Genomic DNA, 25566 nt, shown 5'->3' on the forward strand with positions numbered 1-25566 from the left:
GCCTTGTGAAGGCTGGACAGAGTCACAGAATAAAGCAGGAATTTATTCAAGGATCTCCTCCATGGATCCACCTTGGGCAGCACAAGAGCCCAGCCAGGGCTGCACCCAAGATGAACCCAAATGGTCCCAAAATGAACCCAAGATGAACCCAGATGGTCCCAAAATGCACGAGCGCTCCCGGGGTCTCTCCCTTGGCTCAGCTCTGCTCCATTTGCACCTTGCAGTTCATTGTCCCGTTCCAGCTTTAGCCCAGGCACTCCCACCCTGCTTGTTTTTCTCTCTCCAGCCCACGCTGTTTGTGCTCCTGGGCTGAGCTTTGGATCATTTGTCCTTGGTGCCAGCTGGAGCAGGAATTGTTTTGTGTCCCTGCTCTGTGCAGAGCTCAGCATCCCCTGCTGTGAGCCCAGCCCCACACACTAAAGCAGCACAGAATGTGAAAACCAGAAAAGCTGAACCTGAGGCCTCACTGCCAACCCAAAGCAGTCTGGGATTCTGTGCTCTTGGCTTTTCCATGGAATGGAGAAGGGAGTGAAATGTGTTTAACATGTTCATTTTGTTTCTTAACTTCCCAATATGTTATTGATTCAAAATCAATATAAAAGCAAAAATCTTGTGTGTGACAGGAAATTCCCAGGCCCACGCTGGTTCATTTACCTCGGGCAGTTTGTCCTTCACATCGTTGATGGTCTCCTTTTGTCCTGTTGGGGTTGGATTTCTGCTGAGTTCAGGCAGGATCAGGATAAAGAGCCTTTTATCAGCAGCATCCTGTTGGAGCTCATTCTGCTGAACATTTTGGTCATCGTCCCAAACCATAATAAAAGAGGGGTTTAATTAATTCACTTTTCCACAATAGAAAAGTTCATCTCCTTTTGCTTAGATTGCAGCTTAGAGATCGATTTCATGTTCTTTTCATGGGGCACCTTTGAAGCTCTTTTGGAGACTGCACGTTGTTGAGCATTGGGAAGTCTGAGAGAATCCCCCTAAGTCTCCAGAGCTGCTGTGAGTTTAATAAGAAACAAAATTCAAATTTAATAATGTTACAGAAGAATTGGGTCATTATGGAGACTCAGCCCACATATTCTCGTGTTCAGGTTCTGCAGATGAGGCCTTCCCTCCTCCCTTTAATTAAATGCAAAGTATTAAACAGGTCTGTGTATCTTGAGAGGGTGTAAAATGCAGATATGGCTGCTTCTCCAAACACCTGCAGACAGCTCCTGGAAAAGACAGAAACCTGAGTTCATGAATCTCTGTTGGAAAAGGGAAATGCTGTGGAAATTTTCTTCTGCTCCTTGCATACCTTGCACATGTTTTATAAAACTGAACAACCTGCAGAAGTTACAGGTGAAGTAAAATTGTGCAAAGAGACAACTTGTGCACGTGGGACAAGGATGAAACTGCTCTGCTCTGCTCTGGAGCCAGGCTGGGAGCTTTGGGACTGTTCCATTGGGAGAGGAGAAGGCTCCAGGGAGAGCTCAGAGCCCTTCCAGGGCCTAAAGGGGTTCCAGGAGAGCTGCAGAGGGACTGGGGACAAGGGACTGAGGGACAGGACACAGGGAATGGCTGTAAGCTGCCAGAGGGCAGGGATGGATGGGATATTGGGAAGGAATTCCTGGCTGTGAAGGTGGGGAGGGGCTGGGATGGAATTCCCAGAGCAGCTGTGGCTGCCCCTGGATCCCTGGCAGTGTCCCAGGCCAGGCTGGACAGCGTTGGAGCACCCTGGGACAGTGAAGGTGTCCCTGCCCATGGCTGGGGTGGAAGGAATGATTTGGGAACCCAGTTCCAAGGGAAGAGCCAGGTAAGGTGAGGACATTCCTGTAGGCAGAGAAGAGCAATTTCACTCCTGTGAAATCCCCTCTTTGCTGCTCTTGGGTATTAATCTTTTCAGCTCCTCTTATCTGCCAATATTGGAACAGAAATTCTCACTTGAAATGTGACCTGTCTGGAAATTGCATTTCTCTTATTTACCATATTGATACATGCATTTGTGTAAATAGCATTAATTTGCTGCTGTAACATAAAATATCACAGAAAACTGAGCTGAAGTCAGAGAAGTCAGAACAAAGGACCAGCCTCTTATCAGTCTTTGTGGATTTCATCACTTTTCCTGCTCTTTGGGGGGGAGGGAATGAGAGCATTGCCTGTGCTGGGGATTTCATTTTGATATCATGCAAATGTGGAGAGAGCCCTGCCTTTATTTTCCCCACTGATGAGAGCGTGGCAGTAATTCCTGTCTGCAAGGACTGGGTCACCTTCTGCAGCTCTGAGAGCTGAGAACAGCACCACATCAGAGCCTGCATCCCATAAACCTTCCCATATCCACTGTGTTCTGTCCCAAAACCTGGGGGAGGGAGCAGCCTCCAGGGTATGGTGTGGTGGTTGATGTGCTGAGCCGACCAAAGGTAGGAATTAATTACAAAATGCAAAAGCTTCCCCAAAGAGACCTCCTCCTGCAAGGAGCTTTTTAATCCAGGGATCTGTGAACTGCGTGGTTTCATCAATTAAATTTGGATTGCACACGTTTCTTATCTCTCATGCTCGCTGAGCCCCTCAATAAAGCAGTTGCTAAATAATTTACATTAAAACAGGCGGATGAGAAGCACCAAAAGTGGGATCATTTGTCTTCAAAATGGCTGTTGCTTTTAGGAGTGTATTCATCTGGCAGCATCACCTGTCTGGTGTGAAGATTATCATTTAAAAGATCATTGCTCTTCCTCTTGTTCCCATAATTTGTCACCGTGATACCTCAGTGCTGCAGAGACAATATCCCAAATACCTGTGGGCTGTCCCAGTTACTGGGACTGCCACTTCTCTCCAGTTATCATTTCCTTTTTTGGTTTATCTTTTTCTTATCTTTTTTCTTTTTCCTGGTCTGCATCAAAGTTTTTTTGCACGGCTTCCAATATTAATTGTGTTTGAGAAATAAAATAGGGTTTCTCATTGTAATACCTTTGGTTTTATTGTTCCTCCTCAGTGACTTTTGGAAGGAAATATCTACAAGGGCATGGAGGTACAGGAAAACAGGGAATGGCTTTAAAATGAAGGAGTGGAGGTTTAGATTGGATATTAGGGAGAAATTCTTCTCTGTGAGGGTGGTGAGGCCCTGGCCCCAGGGTTATATTCCCATATTCAGTGCTGCATTTTTGCAAAATTACTTTAAAAACATTTTTATGGGTTTTGCTTTTTATTTTTTACTGTTTGAGTACTGGCCATTCCCATAAATTCAGTTGTTTTCTGCATTTTATGACTGCATTTATAATTTTATTATCGGTATTAATAGATGTGTAAACCAAGATACCTGAAACAGATTTATTGAGGGCAGTTCTGTAGATTTTCAGTGAAATAATGTTTAGTGTAGGAGAGGGAGGAAAAAAAGCCATGAGGAAAGGCAAATGCATTTAGAAAACCAGAAATAAATGTACTGACCTTGAGAACTCCTGAGCACTGTGGGTTCCATTGAAGGGCACTGTTCACTACTGACACTGCATGGAGCTTTTAAAAGGGGAGCATTTTTTTGGTTAAAATGGACTCTTTTTTTTTGCAAAAGAGCCTTAGAAATATGATAAATGGTGTTGCTAAAACATCTCATTAATTTTTTTCCCTGCTTTTTACAGAAGTTGGTGCAAAGCCCTTTCGAATCAGGGAACTTTTTTTGTCTATTCCCACTGTGTTACCATCAACTTCCTAACAAATAAACCTTGTGCAAAGTGAATTTCAGGGGAGCTGCTGCGATCTTGGAATCACAGAATCGTGGAGTGGTTGGGAAAAAGCTCAAAGCTCATGGCATCCCATCCCATCCCATCCCATGGCATCCTGTCACCATGACATTTTTACGAAAATCCTTTGCTAGGATTTTTCTCCTATTCTAGCTGAGAAGCCTCAGAAAGGAAATGTAAACAGTAACTCTCTGATGGCTGTGGAATGTGCTCTGGGGGTTATTTACCAACAGGTGCATCTTGGATTGGTCCATGGGAATTGTTTCTACTTAATGACCAACCGTGGTCCAGCTGCGTCGCCTCTCTGAGCGTCACGAGCTCTTGTTAGTCATTCCTTTCTATTCCTGCCCAGCCTTCTGATGGATCCTTTCTCTCTGTTCTTTTAGTATATTTTAATACAACATTTTAATATAATATATATCATAATATAATAAATCAGCCTTCTGAAACATGGAGTCAAGATTCTCATCTCTTCCTTCGAACACAGCCACGGCATGGCATGGCATGGCATCCCATCCCATCCCATCCCATCCCATCCCATCCCACCTTCCACTGTCCCAGGTGCTCCAGCCCCAGTGTCCAGCCTGGCCTTGGGCACTGCCAGGGATCCAGGGGCAGCCACAGCTGCTCTGGGAGTTCCATCCCAGCCCTCCCCACCCTGCCAGGGAAGGATTCCCGATTCCCAATACCCCATCCATCCGTGCCCTCTGGCAGTGGAAGCCATTCCCTGTGTCAATATTCTCTCTCCATCTTTCTTGCCCCTTCAGATGCCAGGGCCACAGTCAAGGCTGGGTTCTGGTTGTGATCTCTGTGAAAATCCCTTTTGCTTTGCTTCCCAAAGGGCTTTCCCTGCATCCGCCCTGCAGGGACTCAGTGCTGGAAAAGTTTTCCTTTTAAAACAAGTTTTCTGTTGACCAATATGGACCTGTTAGAGGTCAAATCAGGATCTCCAAAGTACTTCTGGAGGTAAAACAGGGTCTGAAGACTAAATAAACTCATTTTCACCTCAGACTCCCATGTCAGAGCTCTGCATTCTGCATGGACTTTTCCTGGCTTGACCTAAAATCGGTTTTGCTGCTTGGGGAGGCTCTGAACTCCTTAAGTCACATCAGGTAAAGGAGGTTTCACATCTTTTCCAGGAGCTCTGGAAGCAAAGTTTGTCACTGAAAATACCTTACTGCATCTTGATTGGCAAAAAGATGCTTCAAATGAATGTTTGTGGCAGCAGGAGACTGCCCCGATATTTATCACTGCCACTGTTGCAGGTGTGAGCTTCTGTTCCTGCGAGGAAAGAGGCTCACATGTTTTATTCTCTTGTTCAAGAGGCAGGGTTTGGCCTAAGGAAACGGAATATTCTGTGTGTTCAGGAAAAAAATGTGATAAATGGCAACGTTTTGCACTTGTTTTTATCCTGCTGCTGTAGCCACGAAATAATTTTGTCTCTGAAGGTGCTGCTGAATTTGCTGTGGGATTTTCTATTATGAGAAAAGAAATGTTGGTTTTAATACTGTGAGAAATACACGTATGAATTGTTGTACATAGAGATAAATTTCTGTACCTTAGGAGGGGATTCTGCTTTGTTTGGGGTCTTTCTCCTGCCCTTCCTGCTCCTGGGAAAAGCTTCAGGAATCCAGTTCCCTTCAGGATGCCCTGGAAGCTGAAACTTCCATCCATATCTTTATTTTATAGTATAAAATGTTCTTGAAGAGAAGAAATGATGGAAGATCCTCTCCCTTATTCATGCTGGGTTTTGTAATACCTTTATACTATAAATTACATAAAATATTACTATTGAAGTGAGCAAACTTGTCTGCAGGCAAATTGGATTTTACATTTTCACGTGGCTAAAAGATGAAATTTGGGACGTTTTAAAGTTGGATTTTTATCTTGTGAGTCTGTAAGTGGTGACAATTTAATGAGTGGCTTCTAGAGTTGACAACAATTGATTTTTAGTTCTTTATTTGTTGCTAATATAGAGAGAATACACGTTATAAGCAGAGAGAAAACTTCATTTTTTTTTAATCTTTACAAACTCTCTGGGAATTGTGAGGGACTTAAATCCTTTCCAACAAAGTAAATTCTGTGGAAATGTTCTGAAAGCCAAAATGCAGTGAATTAATTCAAGTGGGTTTTTTTAATTATATATTCATGCATTTATTTATTTATCTGTGTAGTCTTTTAATGCCACATAAGGAAAATTTAATGGAAAAAAAAAGAAACTTAGACTTTTTCATCTATTCCTGACCATGGTAACAGGGACATTGTAATAAGACATCACTTAGCTGAGTGTAGGTTTGATTTCTCTAGATTTTCTCACTATACATAAAGATCTTAATATTTCAATTTAAACATTTCACTGGGAGAAAATGGACAAGCCTGTTAAAAACAGGATCTTTTATCCCTGAGGGAGACAAGTGTTGGCATGTGTGGTCTCTCCTGCAGGGAATTCTCTTCTCATTCTGGAATTTCTCAGTGTTAATATTACTTGTGGGGATTATTTAAAACTAAAATTTCCCTTTTTGTTCCTGTTCAAGAGCCATTTGAACATTGAGTGTTTTATTTTAAAGGCAATTTAGGAAAATAAGTAATTTTGGAGCATTCCTGTGCCTCTTCAAGTTTTCCCTCAGAACTGAATTTTACAGAAATCAGAAGTAATTTCACACTTTGGAATAGCATATTCATTTTTTAAATATAAAAATGTGTTTCTAAATAATCAGGAATCCTTTCCAAAGAAAATAGAGATGCCTTGGTGTTGAGTTTAGGTTTGTTTTCTTTTAATGGAGCAGGATTTTCACTCATCCTGCTTGGGAGCTGGATGTGGCTTCCCTTCGGACAGATATCCTGGGTCCTGTGACTTTGCTTTGGGAATACTTCAAACATGGAAGAGAATCATGGGATCATCAAGGTTGGAAAACATCTCTGAGGTCATCGAGCCCAGCCATTCCCAGCACTGCCAAGGCCACCACTGCCCCGTGTCCCCAAGTGCCACCTCCACATGGATTTTAAATCGCTCCAGGGATGGGGACTCCAGCACTGCCCTGGGCAGCTGTGCCAGGCCTGGACAAACCTTTCCAGGAGGAAATTGTTCCCAATGTCCACCCTGAGCTGCCCTGGCCCAGCCTGGGGCCGTTCCCTCTCCTCCTGTCCCTGTTCCCTGGAGCAGAGCCTGATCCCCTGGCTGTCCCCTCCTGGCAGGAGCTGTGCAGAGCCACAAGGGCCCCCTGAGCCCCCTTTGCTCCAGGCTGAGCCCCTTCCCAGATCCCTCAGGAGCTCTCCAGCCCCTTCCCAGCTCCGTTCCCTTCCCTGGACACCCTCCAGCCCCTCAATGTCCCTCTTGTCCAGCAGGATCCAAACTGTCCCCAGGATTTGAGGTCCCTCAGCAGTGCCAGCACAAGGGACAATTCCTGCTGCCTGTGGTCACACAGTTCCTGCTCCAGTCCAGGTGCCAGTGGCCTCTGGCACACCTGGGCTCATTCCAACCCCTCAGCACCCCCAGGGCCTTTCCCACCAGGCACTTCCCAGCCCCACTGGCCCTGGGGGACCCTCAGTGTCCCTGGTTTGGGAAGGAACAATCCAGGAGAGGGAGGAATTGCAGCAGCCTGCTGGCAAAATGCTTCTCTAGTGGATATTCTTTAATGATCTTGCTCTCAGTGTGACCAGCTCATTCCTGAGCTTTGCAATAGGGGGGGACTTGCAGGGTAAAGGCTGCCACTATTTCAGTGAAGAAATAGCTGAGAAATGCCCAGCACGATGGAAACCCCTTGCAGGAGTGCCTGGGTAAACACAGCTTTGCAATCATTCCTATGGCTCAAATTGAAATTGATTTTTTAGAGAATTAGGTACCTTTTCTCTATATATTGCTTCCAGTGCTGGTCTGTAGATGATGACAATGATCTCCAAATACAACTAAAGATTAAAAATCAACTTAAGATTAAAATCTAATCATGCTGTTAGCTATTGCTAAGTAGTTAGAGCACATTAAAAACACCTAGAGTACAAATATTACCTCTAAATAATTACAAACCTTTATTAGCATTGTAATTAAGAGTGTGCTGCCTGCAAGTGACGCCTCACAAAGGAAATGATGACTGGTAGTTGTACTTTCCTCCTAATATTAAATAGATTTTCCTTCCCAGCAGGGCCTTGAAGAGTGGTTTACGGGTGGGGATCTGCAGATCAGTGTTGGAGCAGGGATGTGCGTGTGTGATGCAATGTTGGCTTCAAGGAACAATTCTGTATCAAAGGAAGGGTTTTTATTACCAAGATAAACACCAAGATGAGCATGAATCCTTATTTTTATGCAGGGAAACAGGAAGAGGTGTTGATAACTGCTTGAAGACCATCACCCAGTCTGCTCAGCACCACGTTGGGGGCTCAGCCTGAGCTGAAATGACAAAATTTAACAAGTTTCTGCCATTTTAACTAAAACTTACAGCACTACAAAATCCCCTCCTGTTCGTGTTCCATTTCTGTTTGCTTCTTGTATTTATTTTTAACTCCAGCAGCCATTCCAGGTTTTTAACCAGCTCTGCTATTGGTTCCCATCAAGCCCCGTGTTTGCTGTGCCAGGAGCTCGTTAGGCACTGATTTGACAATTAATGTTTGCATTTTTGAGATGGTCCTGTCTTATTTCCATTTCATAGTAGGAAATGTTGTCTTTGTAGAGCCCCAGATTCTGTTCTTGTTAGGAAGTTCTTTTGATGTCCCAGAACAGCAGCTCAGGTGGACTTTGCTTCCATATTCATGGAGTTTGCAGGTGCCACGGAGCTCCCATCAAGTACCTTGCCATCCTCTGGAAAATCCAATAATCCCACATGGACCAAATCAGTCCTGTAGGAGTTTAGATCTCAGCTCCATTGCAGGAGAAAAGCAAATTCCAGGAGTGCTGGTCAGGTGGAATTTAAGGTTGACCTGTAAATTCTGTAAATAAGAGGGCTCAGAGCACATGCAGGTGACCTGGTGATTTTTTCAGGTTTAATCTCAATTACTTGGACTGATGTGGAAATAAAGAATTTAAATTGAAATTAATGCTGAACTTAAAGGTAACAATAATGGCTCTGAGCCTTTATGGAGAGAAAAATCCTGAGTGTTCTCCTGGGCTGTGGTGGCCTGGAATAACCTGGAAAACAGCACAGAAAGGGGGATTTCCAAGTCTATCAAAGCACAGAAAGAATCACTTCTTTTCTAAGTAATTCTGATGATGTTTTTACCAATTTTTAATGGTTTTCCTCCTACATTAAAGACCAGAAAAGACGTGGACATCATTAACAGGCTTTTAGCAGATAGGCAGAGAGGGAGATTGGCCAAGAAGCTCCCATTTATGGGATTTTACTACATCTAGGAGCCTTGGGAATGGGTTGGGTTGTTACTGCAACACTTTCACCCTCCAGAAGGAAAAACTGAACTTTCTCTTGGTCACTTTTTACTCTTTATGTGCTCTGAGAGAGATCTGGATGGTGCTGCTCTTCAGGTTTGATGGAATTCACTGGATTTTGGTGGTGCTTTTTTAAGCATCACTGCATCTGAAAATTCCACACAGTGAAATGAAAACTTGGGGTGGGTTTAGCTCAATGCTCAATATGATAATTTTGAAAAGATTTCTTCCTTGAGCAGAATATTGACTTTCCAAATGCAAATGCTGATATTGTGTGATATTTTTAGGAGTGCTGTTTATTACCTTGCAGACACTTTAATGTCTGAGCAATTTTTAGATGAAGAATACGTTGCAAAAGCTTCGGTGATAAACCCATGAAATTGAAAACTGGAAACTTTTTGAGATTTTTTTTTTTTTTTTTTTTGTTTCCTTGACAGAATTCTGCATATCCATTAACGAATTTTAATGATAGAATGATCTCCACTGCATTCTGTGCTTCTCTCTAGCAATATCATGTTTTGATAGCCAGTATTATCTTGCATTATCCTAAATAATGGATTCCTTTCCTTTGCTTTTTGCCAGGGGAGTTTTGTGGCCTGCATGACAGCCATCCTGAGGCAAATGGAGGATTACCACTATGCCCATTTAATCAAGACTTTTGGCAAGATGAGGTCAGATGTCGTGGTGAGTTTCATTTGTTTTATCTCTTCATAAGATGTCTCAGCTTGTTTTTGAGTTTTTTTCCTGTTACTGGTCATTAAATGCACTTGTGAGATGTGAACAAAATGCGTTTGGCATTATAGATTTAATAGAAAATAATTCTTTAGGCACTGTGACATGCACAGGAGTACAGCTGGAGCTGTTCAGTGCTTAAAAACATGAGACAGTGGATTGAAGGCAATTAAAAGAAAGCAGTAAAAATAGTAGTGATGAGACATTACTAAAATCTGGTAAGGAAAGAAGAAAAAGAATATAAAAAAGGCTTTCTTAGGAAAGGAACTTTCAGTGTTAAATATTCCAGCTGTCCTGATTTTGTTTCTTGAAGTAGCTTTTACTTAGAGATCTGCTCACTTTCCCTTTTTCCTTTTATGCAAAACACTTTAACCTTAAAGATGCCCTTAGTTGTTAAATAAGCAATAATAATTGAAATTTGTCTTCTCAGAGTCATTGGGTAGCCTGGCTAAGGCAACAACCCAAGTTAATTAAAGCATAATAGAGGGGAGTTTATAGCTGAGGAGATAACTCTGTAATAACCTGGAAGTGCCACTGCCATATGGCCAGGCAGGGCTGGGAGGGGACACCCAACTCCCTGGCTGAGCTCCAGCAGTCAGTGATCACCCATCCCCACTGCCACCCTGGGCGTGCTCCAGGCAGCTCCCAGCTGGGCTTGGATCCTTCTGCAGCTTCTCTTCTTCCTCCAGCCCCACCAGAGCAATGCCAGGACCTTTCCTTTGTGTCATTTTAATGTTTGGACTTCCCAATTTGTCTTGACTTTTTTTTTTTATTCTTCTTCCTGCCTGTAGTGGGCAAGGTTTGAGCTCTTTGCCCTGTTCATTTCTCAGGTGCTGAAACCTCTTTTTGCACCAGCTCTGGCATCTCCAAAGCTCAGAGTGGCTGTTTTTAAAGGGGAAAGGCAAAGCCCAGCTGCAGATTGCTGGAAATAGGATCACTGCATGGGAAGGGCTGCTTCCCATTCACATTCCTTTGGGATCTTGGAGCATTTGGATGGGCACTGACAGCAGAGCATTCCCAAATTAAATGCAGATAATGGGTTGAAAAGAATGGTCATAGCAGAGGAAAGAGAGAAAAGCAAGTCATGGTCTTTCTTTTGTGTAATTTTAATGTTTGGACTTCCCAGTTTGTCTTGAATTTGTTTCATTCTCCTTCCTGCCTGTACTGGGCAAGATTTGAGCTCTATGACCTGTTCCAGTTTCCAGCCTCTTTTTGCACCTGCTCTGGCATCTCCAAAGCTCAGAGTGGCTGTTTTTAAAGGGGAAAGGCAAAGCCCAGCTGCAGATTGCTGGAAATAGCATCACTGCATGGGAAGGGCTAGGCCTGCTTTGGGATCTTGGAGCATTTACATGGATGGGCACTGACAGCAGAACATTCCCAAATTAAATGCAGATAATGGGTTGAAAAGAATGGTCGTAGCAGAGGGAAGAGAGAAAGCAAGTCAGGGTCATTCTTTTGTGTAATTTTAATGTTTGGACTTCCCAGTTTGTCTTGATTTTTTTTTTATTCTTCTTCCTGCCTGTATTGGGCAAGGTTTGAGCTCTTTGCCCTGTTCATTTCTCAGGTGCTGAAACCTCTTTTTGCACCTGCTCTGGCATATCCAAAGCTCAGAGCTGATTTTAAATAATATTCATTAAGGTGTGGAGGTTTATTGGCAGAGCATTGTTAATCCTGTGAGTAAAGGAAACCACAGGGAGTAAACTAAATTTTCTTTCTCTTTGTTTTTATATGATTTTTCCACTTTTTAACCCAGCACATTTTTTGTGCCACTCTCATTTGACTCAGCCAGTAGAACTGAAATCCAGGACTGGAGGTGAAAACTGCATCTCCTATTGCAGAGGATTCCGTTTAATCACAAAGCAGTGATTTAGAACTGAGACTAAATTCAACCAGGCAGAAATGAAAAGCTTTCTCTTAAAAAAAAAAAAAAAAAGGCAAGGAAAAGGGAAAACTTAAGCTGTGGTTTCTTTTTCACCACTGGAGACCCTTAAATCTTCCTTCAGCCTCTGCTCTTGCTCAAGCAGGAGTTGGAAGCTCAGGCTGGAAGTGCTGGAGGAAACTTTATGGTCTGTGTTATGTAGGTGGCAGGTTTAGATTATTATAATGGTCATATTTGGCCTCAAAAGTCTTCAAAAAGATGAGGTGGAGTGCAATAAAACCAGTCTTTTACCTCTCTGCGGAATAGAGAGTTTAGATTTATTAAGGAATGTCTGTTCAAAGAGGAATTTCTTGCTTTAAGATCCCTTCCAGCCCAGACTCTGCGGTGATTCTGTACAATCCAAATCTGTGATTCTGCTGTCATCCTGAGATGAAATATTATCTGAGATCAGGGAGGTTATTTCTGGTACTAACTGATTTTTTTTTTCCTCTTTTTACTTGGTAAAAAATATTTTTATTTGAGACACATGTGGTTTAGTTGACAAAAAATGCCTGTTAATGTTCTGCCATGGGGAGAATCTCAGGCTGAGCTCAGGCTGTTTCCTTTCCATCAGTGGAAAAAAATTTATGGGAATTTTTTAGGGGTCTTACCTGCTGTGAATTCTCTTTCCTATTAAATAGGATTTGTAGTTGTAGTTGGAGAGAGAGCAGGAGTTTTAACCCTTCCTCCTTTAGTACAGGTTTTTATGGTCAGAAATATTTGTCCTGCTTCCAGTTATTGTGAAAATAAGTAGCTTTTTCTTGTCCAGGTGGCTTCCTTCTCTTCCCAGCCCCTCCAAAACCCTGAATTTTCCTCATAAAATGAGGTTAATTCATCCAAACCATTTTCTTTTCTATGAGAATCATAAAATGGAAAAAAGAGCAATATTATGAATACATAAACCCCAAGTGAGCATCAGGAGCCTTTTATTTGATCAATAATTAGCTCCGTTGTTACAGAGCATTATTTAAAGTACCTGGGTGAGCGTGGGGTTATTAAAATGTAAATATCAGGGGATGGAAATGCAGAGCTGAATCAGCAAAGTAGGTCAGAACCCCCAGGCTCAGGAAGGAACCAAATCATCACCAATGCAATTCTGTCACCAAAATACAGAAAAAAATGAGCGGAAAATCTACAGTTTGAGCTCTTAAATGGAGGCAGATTTTCCTGAGCTAGAGGAGAGAGGCTCTGGATGAGTGGTGGCAGTGGTGACATCGGAAGCAGGGGCAGCTCCAGCCTTGCTGTCCTTCCATGCCACAGCAGCAGCATCTGTTCGCTGGGCATGGTGGTGCTCGCTCACAGGTTGGGTTGGGTGGTCCTGGGGGGGCTTTTCCCACTTGACAGTTCTGGGATTCTGTGATTGTTGCTGATGTTGTGGGGTAAAATGGCAGAGGAGCTCTTTCACCAGGAGCGTTCTGCACACGGGGGAGCCCAGGAGCCTGGAAGTTCCCAGAATAGCTGGGGTTGGAAGGGACCTCTGGAAATCACCCAGTGCAGCCCCTGCCGGGGCAGGGTCCAGGTGGGTCTGGGATGGCTCCAGAGAGGGGAAACTTCACCTTGCTTTGTGAAATAAGAAACATTTACCGGGGCCTGGAGGGACAGGACACAGGGAATGGCTTCCCACTGCCAGAGGGCAGGGACGGATGGGATGTTGGGAAGGAATTCCTGGCTGTCAGGGTGGGCAGGCCCTGGCACAGGCTGCTCTCTGAGCTGTCAGCTGGTCAAAATCAGCTGGGTTAACTTGGTAGGTTGAAGTCACACAAACTCATCCGAGTTCTTTTTCCCTGAATCCAGGGGGGATGTTTGCACAAAGTGCTTTTTCTGCAGCAATATTTGGGAAGTGAGACCCTCCAGCAGAAAGAAGGGGATCAGGAAGGACCAGCCTGGAGAGATGGCAGCTCCAGGGAGAGCTCAGAGCCCCTTCCAGGGCCTAAAGGGGCTCCAGGAGAGCTGCAGAGGGACTGGGGACAAGGAATGGAGAGACAGGACACAGGGAGTGGTTTTAGCTGGGAGAGGATAAATTTGGATGGGACGTTGAGAAGGAGTTGTTCTCTGTGAGGGTGAGGGGGGAGCTGGGATGGAATTCCCAGAGCAGCTGGGGCTGCCCCTGGATCCCTGCAGGTGACCATTGGGGCTGGGAGCACCTGGGACAGTGGAAGGTGTGGAACGAGATGGGCTTTAAGGTCCTTCCCACCCAAACCAGTCAGGGATTCTGGGGTTCTTGATCTCCAGGCCGTGTCCTCAGGGTCTCTGCAGCTCCCTGCATCTGCTGATGGGGAATTTCTGAGCCAGGAAAACATTTGAACAGAGCAGTGGATTAAAAGATAAATCTGCTGAAGATCCTGGCTCTCAGAGCTGAAGAAAGACTGATGAGAGCAAGGACTTCAGATTGGTTTCTCACTGAAAAGGTTACACAGAAACCAGTCTCAGTTAAAAGTCCAGTTGATAGAACATATTGGGGATTTTTTTTTTTGTAGGCATTTGACATTTTAAAGATAGACCAGATAAATACCATTGCTGAGAAACTGTATCAAAGGGAAGATATTCTAACCTTGGAATAAAAGTTCATTTTTATCTCTGTGTGAAGTGGATCAAGGACTTTCTGCATGAAGTTCTCTTTTCCCCTTTATCTTTCTCGCAGCATTTGATATTACTGAAATTGTTAGATAGCAATTACAGATTCCCAAATTGTAGGACATGATTTACATTGTAAAGTACACAAAGTTTCTGGTCCAAAGAACTGTGTGTTTATAGCTGTGTGGAAATAAATTGGTTTATGCTCTTCAATTAACTTGTTCTTGGGCAGCTTTTCACTTGCAGAAGCAATTCCTGCTGCTCCCTTTAGGGAGGATCCCTCCCGATTTTGGGATGTCCAAAACATTTTTGTCCTCTGTCCCAGGTGAGGGGTGATGATTTGAGCTGGAAGATGTTTTATTTTAATCCATAAATAATCTCAGTTTATGGAGGATATCCATGAAGGGAGGGATTATTCATCACCTGACTCCAGAGAGTATTTTAGTGCAATCCTAAGAGTTAAGTCAATATTTAACTTGATTTTTTTCCTCTTTCCATGAACCAGTGTGCTTTTATCAACTTCCCAAGAGTGTGTCATGACAGCTGTGTCCAATACACGATGTAACTGAAAGGTTTTGTCCATAGTATGGAAAGAAATGATGCTTTTTCCAGTAAAAACTCCTTTTGGATAATTGGTGAACCAGTGCTTGACCTTGATGAATCCCATGGGTTGCTTACATTTGGGATTACTGTTGTCATAATTTCTGAAATGGAATTACTGTGGGATTTATGGGCATCATGTATAAATGTGCTTGAGTAGGATTTGGGTGTGTTTTTTTTATGACAAACAGCTTTTTGAGGAAGCGGAACACAAAGAGTGCCGACATCAATAACTGCCACCACCCCTTGGAGTTTCTTGGTCCGATCGTCTCCAAATATTATCTCTTCTTGTAGGATTTCCTGATGGAGACATTCATCATGTTCAAGAACCTGATTGGGAAGAACGTCTATCCCTTCGACTGGGTGATCATGAACATGATGCAGAACAAGTGAGTACAGAGGGAGAGGCTCCAGAGCTCTCCCGAGCCGGCGGCTCCGGCACAACGCCGGGGTTGCCTGGAAACAGCAGCTGCAGCCAGCCTGCCCTGCCTTCTCCTCCTCCTCTGATGCACAGAATTATTGAAATATTGGCTCTGGAGGAATGTTCTAGTGGCCTGGTTTAGGGCTCTTGGAGGCCACCAAAAATTTAGGGTGGCGTCAGTTTGAGAACCTGGGTTTTGGAGCTGGCTGCAGGTGCAGTAAAATTCTATCCATATCTTTAAGTAATTCAATTTATTCTTTGGAGGGTGAATTGCATGTTTTGCATATGACCTCAGATTAGTTGGTTTTGTATGGAGTGGTATGTCCAGGAATGTTTTCATTGGTGTTGCAAGAAGAATTAAGGAAGCTTTTAAATCGAAATTCCATCACCCCAGGAATGTAGAGAGAGGCTGAAAATCTTCCTAATGCACATATTTTTCCCCAATAATTGCAGTTCTGTCATTATTTAGCATTCCTTTGTGCGGTGTTTTATGCTGGTGACATTTTATTAAGTGTGTCAAATGCTTTTATGTGTACTGAGATGAAAGTATAAGGGAAAAACATTATATTTACCAGTTGCCTGGAGAAATCTCTCCTGCATTTACTGGAAGCTACCATGGCTGTAAAGTTGTCAGTGTTTCCTTATATAAAATCCTGAACCACAGCTCCTGCTCTCCTTATAAAAATGCACCATAACTTTAATCTTGGCTTCTGAAGTCTCCTTAACTCCCTAATAAAATCTGTTCTGAATAAATAGGAGTCAGGAGATTGAGCCATCTTTGGGTTCTTCCTGCTGGTTTGGAATGCTTGGGAAGCACCTGGTGTTTGGAACAAGGAGCCCTCTGAGGGCTGATGAGGAACATCTGAAGCCCTTTGGATTTAGTTCTTTTTTTTATTAATTTTGAAAGTGGTTTTGCTTCAGCAACTCTGAGTGCCTTGGGAGCTGTGTTGGAGGTGCTGGGAAACCCTCCCAGTGTGTGTTCTCTCTCTGGGGTTCCTGAAGTTTGGGAGAGTTTGAAACGGGCTTGGGAAGGTTTGTGTTTGGACGTTCTTAATGCCTTGACTGGCCTTGCTGAGTGGAGACAGGGCAGTTACAGTGGGGTCAGGATTGCAGGGAGTGTTCCTCGTGTCAGCTCAGCACAGGAGGGACAGTGAGCTCATGGACAGGATCCAGAGGAGGCCACGGGGCTGCTCCAGGGCTGGGGCCCCTCTGGGACAGGATGGGACACCTGGGGGGCTCAACTGGAGAAGAGAAGGCTCCAGGGACATCTCACCCCTTGCAGGGCCTGAAGGGGCTCCAGGAGAGCTGGAGAGGGACTGGGGACAAGGCATGGAGGGACAGGACACAGGGAATGGCTTTAAGCTGACAATGGGTAGATTTAGATGGGATATTTGGAAGGAATTGTTCCCTGGCAGGGTGGGCAGGCCTGGCACAGGGTGCCCAGAGCAGCTGGGGCTGCCCCTGGATCCCCGGCAGTGCCCAAGGCCAGGCTGGACACTGGGGCTTGGAGCACCTGGGACAGTGGGAGGTGTCCCTGCCATGGCAGGGGTGGCACTGGATGGGCTTTAAGGTCCATTCCCACCCAAACCAGTCTGGAATTGTGTTCTCTTCACATTATTGCCAGGTGACCTCTCAGTGTTCCCTTGAGTCGGGATTTCACCTTGGGTTTTATTTGGCACTGGGAAATTCTGGCCAAACAAAGGAAAGAGCAGAGGTACAAAAAGAACCTTTCCCTGCCCATGGTTTTTTCCTTAAAGCACGAAGGGATCCTTTCCTCATGGAAAATTTGGAGCACTTCAAAGCATGGTAGTTCACAGTTAGGACAGATACTTGGAATTTGTATCCTTAAAAATAATCTTGTCTTTATCCCACGCTGTACATGAAGTCCTGACGAAGCAGAAATGGGATGTGTTGATGATCTTAGATTCTTCCTGTCTCCCCTCAGTGCCTGCAGAATATCTGAGTAGTATTTAAAGTAAAAAACAAAAACATTTCCCAGTCTTTTTGGCGTCGAAGAGCATCTTCAGATGTCCTAAGGGGGGGTTGTTCATCCCTAATTCCCTCATTCTTTCATTGCACCATCTCCTTTGGAAATTCTCAGTTGATTTCTGTGCTTTTCATTTTTCCTGTTGGAGTTAATGTGGTTTCCTATCCCAGAAAGCTGCACTGTAAAATACCTTGTTTTGTCCATCTGCTCCATTTATTTCCACCCTTATAAAGTTTTATTGAAGAAAACCAGATGAAATTTAAGAACAAATGTGCAATTTTGTGTCATTTCTGAAAGCACCTTCTTGGGCTCTTCCTGTGCCATGAACCAAATCAAGGGAACTAAATTTTAAATGTATCCATAATTTCATTTGTTTCCTGCATGGAATGTATCTGGTAGTGTGAAACAATGGGAAAAAGAATAAAAATAGCTGGAAAATCGAGCTCTAATTCCTCCTTTAGACCAGTCCTTTAGGAGGTTTCTCCTAAAGCTCCTCTCCATGCAGTGCTTTGCTTCCAGATTAAAATACTCTGGATTAAGCAGTGGCTTCAAATATTCTGGATGAGATAAAGTTATAGCCATGGGGGAAGAGGGGGAATGGAGAAATGCCTGTGAACAACTGGATTGCAGGGAATATTTGCAGATATAAGTTTAGTTCAAATTAAATATTCTATTTTTTGACCTTCACTAGTGGGATAATTATATAAATATATATATATTTTATGCATATATTATATATATAAATATTCTGTGCACTCATTAATATTGACAGAAATTCTGCTGAAAACTTTGCCTGCCTGGTTTTGATCCAGTGCATGAAAACATCGGGGTCCTCCCTCTTTTCTGCCTCCCAGTTTTGCTGTGCCAGGCTCAGGATCATATCCCAAATTCAGGATCACATCCCAAGCCCAGGATCCCATCCCCTGCCTCAGTTCCAACATCTCAGGGAAGCACGCTGTGTTTCCACCTTTCATGCCAAAATGAACACAAGAAATCTCCATATCTAATCTCTATCTAAGAGAATTCTTCCTTTTTTGTGAAATACTTTATTTACTGACTTGTGTAATGTAATAAAATTCTCATTTTAGCAAAGCAATTTGTTGATTCAGAGCCCAAGGTTTTGGTGCTAGCAGTTTGGTGGCATTGCCACCTGTGTGTTCAGGGTGACATTGGTTTGCAAGTGGCTGATCTGCATTTTGGGGGTAAAGGAAGAGAATATTCAAACTGATTCTGTGGCTTTTCCTTCCAAATTCTGGTCCAGATCAGCCCCTGGTTTACTGTAAACAACGTCTGAGGAAAGGAGATGGAAAAACACACTGAGGGATGAGAGAGGTGGAGAAGGGACCATTCAATGCACTTTTGAAGCAGCTCCTTGTAAGGAGGAGCTGGAAGTGTCTTCAAATTCCTTTTAGGATACTTGTCCGCCTTAAAATTCCAGCTGTTGTAGGGTTTGTCTGTGCCCACATTTTCAGGAAATTCAGGCCACAATATCTGTATTTAACAGTTTTAAGCAGTCAGGGAGTTTTCCTGTGTTTTTGGGTAGGACTGGGAAGTGCTTTGGAGGCAGATTCTCCATTCCAGGCATCTCCAGGAAAGCGCACACGAGGAGTTGGAACGGTAAAAGCAGTTACAAAAAAAGGCAGGGATGATTTTGTGATTTTGTCTTGTTTCCATTTCCCCCATCGAAAGCATGTTTCGAAATGATTCCGAAATGTTTTAGAAATTGTTGTTAACTTTTGTCAGAAGCTGACAAGCTAAACTTAGGTTCCTCCTAAACACATAACTCAGAACATGAAAGCAATTCCTCCCTACGGTTCCGTAAATGAAAATAATTTAGTCTTTGGTCTTACTTTTGGCATTTGAGACAATTCAGTTCCTTTGGTAAGACCTTATGATATATTAATTTGTAGCTGCTACTTTCATCTGCAGCTGTGCCAGTGGAAGCTGAGTTGCCTATGAAAAAGGAATTTGATGTTTGCTGTTCTATTTTTTGTTTCTAATGTCCACATTTACATAAAATACCTGTTTGTTTTGCCTTTTGAAGTCGGAGAGAAAGGGATGAGATGCTCTCAGTGAAAATGAGGTTTCTTGTCTCCCTTGGGTTTTTTTTTCCAGAGGAAATAGAGCTGGCCTGGGGAGGGAATCTGGAGGGTGTTACCTGTTGTGTCAGGGAGGGTTAGGTTGGATATCGGGAGAAGATTCTTCCCAAAGGATGGTTTGGCACTGGAAAAGCTCCTCAGGGAATTGTCACTGCCCCAAACTCTGCTCAGCAGCAGCAGAAATATTCCTGTATTCTGCCCCCTGTTACCAGCACAAATCCAAACCACCACCCCACACCTTCCATGAAGGAAATGCCCTCAACCCCACCCAAACCCACGCCAGCAGCCCAGAATCTCAATGAATTTTCTGTGTGAAAAGCCAAAAAAAAGCCTTGCAAAGAGGAGGACAAAGGACAGGGGAGCCGCTCCGGATAAACACGTCCTGGAATGTTTATTTTTGGAGCTTCCAGGGAAATGTAGGCAGTTCTGCTGCCTGGTTGTCATAGCAGTACCTGTCAGATCCGTGCTGTGCTCTCAGAATTACCTCCAGTGATGTTTGTGACCATCCATCAGCAGTGGGCAAACCCTGACGTGCGTCAGGAACCGCAGCGGCTCCTGCGCGGCTCGGGACCTTCGCGAGCAGCCCCTGAGTTTATCCTTCCTGACAAGTCACCCAAAGCCACGCTGAAATCTGGGTCTAGCTTATGGAAATTTGGCTTAATGGTGATATTGTGCTGGGTTCGAGGCGGGCTTATGGAAACAAAAGCAGGATGGTTTTAATAAATGTATGAAAATAGGCTCTTTGCACTTACATAATTGACCAGTCAAGTCGCATCCATCAGATGAGTGCAAGTGCAAAAGCTCTGATTTAAAATCCATCCCGAGCTCCTGCTGCATGAGGGGTAGTTTTCATAACAGGGGAAAAGAGGCCAGAAGCATGGCAAAGATTCTGGACTGCAAACTACGGGGAAAGCAGGGCAGCCCAGTTTCACAGTCTATCAGGTGTTATTAAATCTTTGGGATCGGGGTAGAGGGAGCAGAAAAAACTTTAAAATCATCATTTAGTTTCCCAAATCCCTTTGTTGGGTTCAAGCCTGTGTTAATTCCATGTTCAAAGACATTATTCATGGCCTTAAAATGCTCCAGGGGAGATTTAGATTGGAGGTTAGGGAAAACTCTTTCATGGAAAGGGTTGTCAAGCACTCCTCAGGGAAGTGGTGGAGTCCCCATCCCTGGAAGTGTTCCAGAAACATCTGGAACAGGGTGGGTTGAGGGTTGGACTCAATGACCTTAAAGGTTTTTTCCAACCTTAACCACTCAACTTTATTATTAGTGGATGTTACTTGAAAATCCAAGTTTATAGCTGGGGCCCTGATCTCTTGAATATTTCCTCAGTATATGTTTTAGTGGAATAGGGCAACTGGTTTGCATTTCCAAATTGCAGTTGGGATGAAGGAAGTGTTTGAAATGCAATTATGTTTTAGAGGAGGCCAAGGGATGCATTGTCTCAAGAAGAGTTTGAACAGTACAAAAAGCTTGGATTAGAAGGAATTGCTGCTACTTTTCCTGACTATTAATGCATTTCCTACAGGACTCTGTGCTTACTTAGAAAGTTTAAGAGTCCAGACATGCAGCTTGAACAATCGAATAATTTAATTCGGGGCTGGAATGCAATAAGACTTCAAATGGGAGCAATTTTGTTTTTCTTTAGTGCTGAATATTTCTCTGCATAGAACAACCTCCCACTATTTCCCATGTATAGACCAAGGATAACAATTTTCAAAGCTTGGAACTTCCTTAGGAACCAGCTCTGAAAATTAACTCGTGTGCCCCAAAGTTTGCTCTCCACCTGGGAATAAAAGACACAAATGCACATTGATAAATCATCTAAAATTTCTGTAGATGGAGGGATTTTATAATTTTTTTTTGCTGTCCATAAAACCCCGTTGCATAATGTACTGACCTTTTCAGGAAAGACCTTGCAGGATTTTTGCTTGAGCATTGTACCTGTCAAATTAACTGCACCTGGGAGGAAAATGAATGTACTTGACTGTGTTTGAAATAACAGGCTATTTTCTTATTCAAAGAGCTGAGATTCCTTGAAGGAATATTCTTCAGCAGGTGCTCTTTTCCCTTGATGCTTTCCACCCCATAGCAGGTGGTTTTCTGCCAGCCTTTGGAGTTAGAGATGTCCCTGGCCTTGGTGGAATATTGGTAATGGTGTGGTTGTGAGAGCTGATGAGCAGCTGGGGCAGCCCACTGGATTTCATGATCTGGTTTTCTCCTTGACTTCTGCAATCTGTGATCATTTGTGATGGGAAAGTCATGGAAGGAGAGCAGAGTTAGATGGGATTTTGGGAAGGAACTGTTCCCTGTGAGGGCGGGGAGGGACTGGGATGGAATTCCCAGAGCAGCTGTGGCTGCCCCTGGATCCCTGGAAGTGTCCAAGGACAGGGTTTGCAGCAGCCTGGGACAGTGGCAGGTGTCCCTGCCCATGGCAGGGGTGGGAACGGGGTGGGATTTAAGGTCTTTCCAACCCAAACCATTCTGGGATTCTGGGAAGCACCCGGTGAAGCTGCCAATGTTGAGATGTGGGTGTGAGGTGTCCCAGCCCTCCCAAATCCATCTGCTTCTTTTTTGAACACTCCTTCCATCTATTTGGGTCATGATTAATCCCTCCTGTGTCTAAGGCAGAATAATGATTTCCAGCACTAAAATAATTACCTTGTGGGTCATAATTATATCATCTTAGTTATGGTTTTTGTGTGTTCAGAGCCATCTTGGGTTTTTGGGAAGATTTCCTGCAGCAAGGTGGGCTTGGGCTGGTGACCATGTCCAGCATCCACTGTGATGCTGCTTTTTTCTGGATGTTATTATTGTGCTTCCCTTGACAAAAGACATTTTCATGTCCCTAAAGGTGGATGGGATTTGGTGTCCTGCCAGGAATGGAGATCTTGGAGCCATGGCAGCCCTGTAAAACCAGGAGAAGGCTATTGCAGATCTTCTTCATCCTAAAGCACAACTTTTAACTTTGCTTCCAAAACATCACTGTGCAGCGTTAGCTCCACCTTCATTGCTCAGCAGCAACCCCGTGACACTTCAGCTTTGATTTGCTGCAAGAAAATTCCAGTGACTTGGAAGCAAAGAACTCTGTGTTAGGGAACAGCTCTTCCTGCACGAGGAAGAAACACAGAGAGATAAAATGATCCCAACTGCTGCTGTTCTTCAGTTCAAGGGGAAAAAGGTGAACAATGGGTTTTTTAGAGATTTTTTTTTTTCATCTTCTGTTAAAAGGAGGAGTTTTTGCTGGTTTTGGCACCTTGCAGAGTTTTAGGTAGCAAGGCAGGGCTGAGGTTTAGACCTGGAAAATTTGTGGGCGCGAGCTGGTTGTCCTCCTTGGAGTGGGGACAGATTGAATCCCTTCAAAACCTTTTGGATGCTCTGTGTGTCTTATAAAGCTGGGGAACGTCAAGGAATCTGTGGGTTTATCATAGAATTGTTAAGGTTGGGGAAGAGCTCTGAGATCAGAGTCCAGCACCAACCCAGCAGCACCACCTCATCCCTAAATGATACCTCCACACAGTTTTTGAACATTTCCAGGAATGGGGTCTCCACCACTGCCCTGCTGGACTGCCCTTTCCATGAAGGAATTTTCTCTAATACCCAACCTAAACCTCCCCTGGCACAACTTGAGGCTGTTTCCTCTCATCCTGTCACTATTATTTAGAAGAATCTTTAGTCCAGGGGACATCCCATGTTACTGATGGGGGTTTTCCATGGAGGATATTCCACAGGGAATCTCCTACCTGTGGGGCCACTCCTCCCAAACACCTGCTGGTTGTCCCCTGGTGTATTTTTACCTGCTCTAAAGTCATGAGCAGTTGAGAGGCACCTCCCAGTTGGTCATTTCCCAGACTGGCTCAGAAATGGGATATTTTAAGGAAAAACAGGGCATGGGATCTTCACACTGAAAGAGGCAGCGTGGCTCTACTGCCACGCTAAGAAAAATCAAGAGAATGTTGAAAATGGCTTTTTATTCTTCACTTTTGGAACCGTCACCCACAGGATGCTGTGGATGCCTGGTTTCCTTTGTTTTTAACAAGATTCCTTGGAAAGCCAACTCACTTGTTTGGCTAGTTGCCCTCTTCTTTTTCCCAACTTGCATCTTGACAGTGTTGAGAGCTGCTGGGTTTAACACATTGTTTAGAAAGAAAGCTGTAAGAGGTTATTAGCCTGTGTGTCGTGGTAATTCTCTGCTGAGAGCTGATTGAGACCTGAAGAAGCCTTGCCAAAGTAATTTCAAATGGAACACTATGATTCCAATATTATTTTCCCTTCTGGAATCTAAACATGAGTTGACATTAAGGTACTTTGGGATGATTGTACTCAGAAGCCTTTAAACAGCCAATATCTTTATCAGTTTGGGTTTTATGATATTTTTTATCAAATTAAGCAAGAAGAATTCAATATATTGTTCCATAAATGATGGATAATAATGTTGTTATATGTTTTTGGCTTTTGTTTTGTGCTCTAATTACTTCAGGAGTAGCAGAAACCCTTGGCAGATTACATTTCCTCAGACAGATCCTTAGTGTAAACCTTCCTTTAATTTAAACTTTTCTTACAATTTCCTAATTACAACTGAAAAAACCCTTAACTGTCATTTTAAATTTTACATTTTATCTCGTGATTCTAATGTTCTTTTCCCCACTGCTGCCTGAACCCACTCCAGAGGCCCTGGTGAGTAGATACTCAAAGTTTAGCTCTCTCTAAGATGAGCTCATGAACATTTGAATTCACATTATTGTACCATTGTGGGTGTTTGGGATGAAGCTGCATCCAAGTATTTGATTTCTCATTTCATGGAGCTGTGGGGACTTTTCCAGCTTTATTCTGCTTTTCCTGGCTCCTCACAGCCAGTTTTGGTGCCTGCAGCACCACATGCCTTGGGACCACCCAGAGGACATTTGCTCTGTAGGTTCCCACGGGAAGAAGGATCCCATGTGACCAAAACCAGGACTGAGAAATGATGAGGGTGCCCTTTGTTGATGGGAATCCATAGACCATGGAGCATCCTGGTGGCACTTGGGGAATCAGATCAGTGGTGGCTTTGGAATGCCAGGTTGGACTTGATCTTAGAGGGCTTTTCCAACCTAAATAACCCCATGATTCTGTAGTGGAAGGACAAAACATTCTACCTGAGTACCCAAACCCACCTGGATGTGGTATTGCAGTAATGAATTGGAATTCCGGTGCCCTGAGTGCTCATTTTGTGCACATTGAACCCCCCAGGAAGGGTGTCCACGTCACAGCCCCAAATATGAATGTCCTGGGATGTTTTTAGCACAGGATGGAAGGCATGAGCACGATGTGGGAACACTTGGTGCTTATAAAAGCAGCAGAGTGAAGGAGCTAATTAAATAAAGCTGAAGGTGTTAAATCCCAAAGCAGGGCTCCATTTTTACCAAGTCAAAGCTAACACCACGTGATGTTTATTTTTACCAGGGAAGGTGTAGCAGCTTTCACTCTGAATCATTCTTTTTCCACATCAGCATCATTTCAGTTACTACCATTGCCCATTTAAACATACCCAGGGATGGGCTGCTTTTTCACACTTGGGGTTTATTCATCTCTTCCAGTGTTGTAAAAAATCCCAATATTTCAGTCTTGAAAAGCAACAAAAAAAGGTTGTTTGGATATTATTTTCAGGCTTAACTGCATTTTTGGCTGTAAGTCTGCCATTCAGATTTCTGTAGTGAGCTTTGCACTGAGATTCTGTGGGCTTGACCATCAATAAGTGACTTCAGGATCTTCAGCACTTAGAGCAGCTTGACTAAACAGAGATATTGTACATACTATAAAATAGTACTTTGCTCTTAATACATTATTTTTTTAATGATTCACAAGAGTAGTGTCCAACCCAGTGATTAATTTAATACTATTTGGGTAAAATATGCCTAAAGCCCTGCTGGCTCCTACCTTGCCAACACGGTCCTTTTCTGAATTTTCATCTTTTTCGATGACTGACAATGGTGCAGCATTTTGGCTTCTGAGAGCAGCAGCCTCGATGCTAAAAAAGCCAGCAAGGCCTTTTCTGGGGTTATTAAATTTTAGGATCAGAAATATTTCATGAACATATTCTGGAAAACAAGCTTTTACAGTGGGAGTATGAGAAAGCACAGCTACTATAGGAAGAATTGGAAGGGTT

At 43.6% G+C, this 25566-nt stretch overlaps 1 protein-coding gene across 1 annotated transcript in view; it reads left to right on the forward strand.

The window, feature by feature from the left end:
* The window catches only part of DOCK1 (dedicator of cytokinesis 1), a 273464-nt gene that overhangs the window by 142322 nt on the left and 105576 nt on the right, over window positions 1-25566 (forward strand). Inside the window, exons 28-29 of the mRNA XM_038141075.1 lie at window positions 9670-9771; window positions 15206-15300. Coding sequence (XP_037997003.1) covers window positions 9670-9771; window positions 15206-15300 — 197 coding nt within the window. The remainder of the gene's footprint in view (window positions 1-9669; window positions 9772-15205; window positions 15301-25566) is intronic.

Source organism: Motacilla alba, chromosome 6 (genome assembly GCF_015832195.1).
Source record: "Motacilla alba alba isolate MOTALB_02 chromosome 6, Motacilla_alba_V1.0_pri, whole genome shotgun sequence".
Lineage (NCBI taxonomy): Eukaryota > Metazoa > Chordata > Aves > Passeriformes > Motacillidae > Motacilla > Motacilla alba.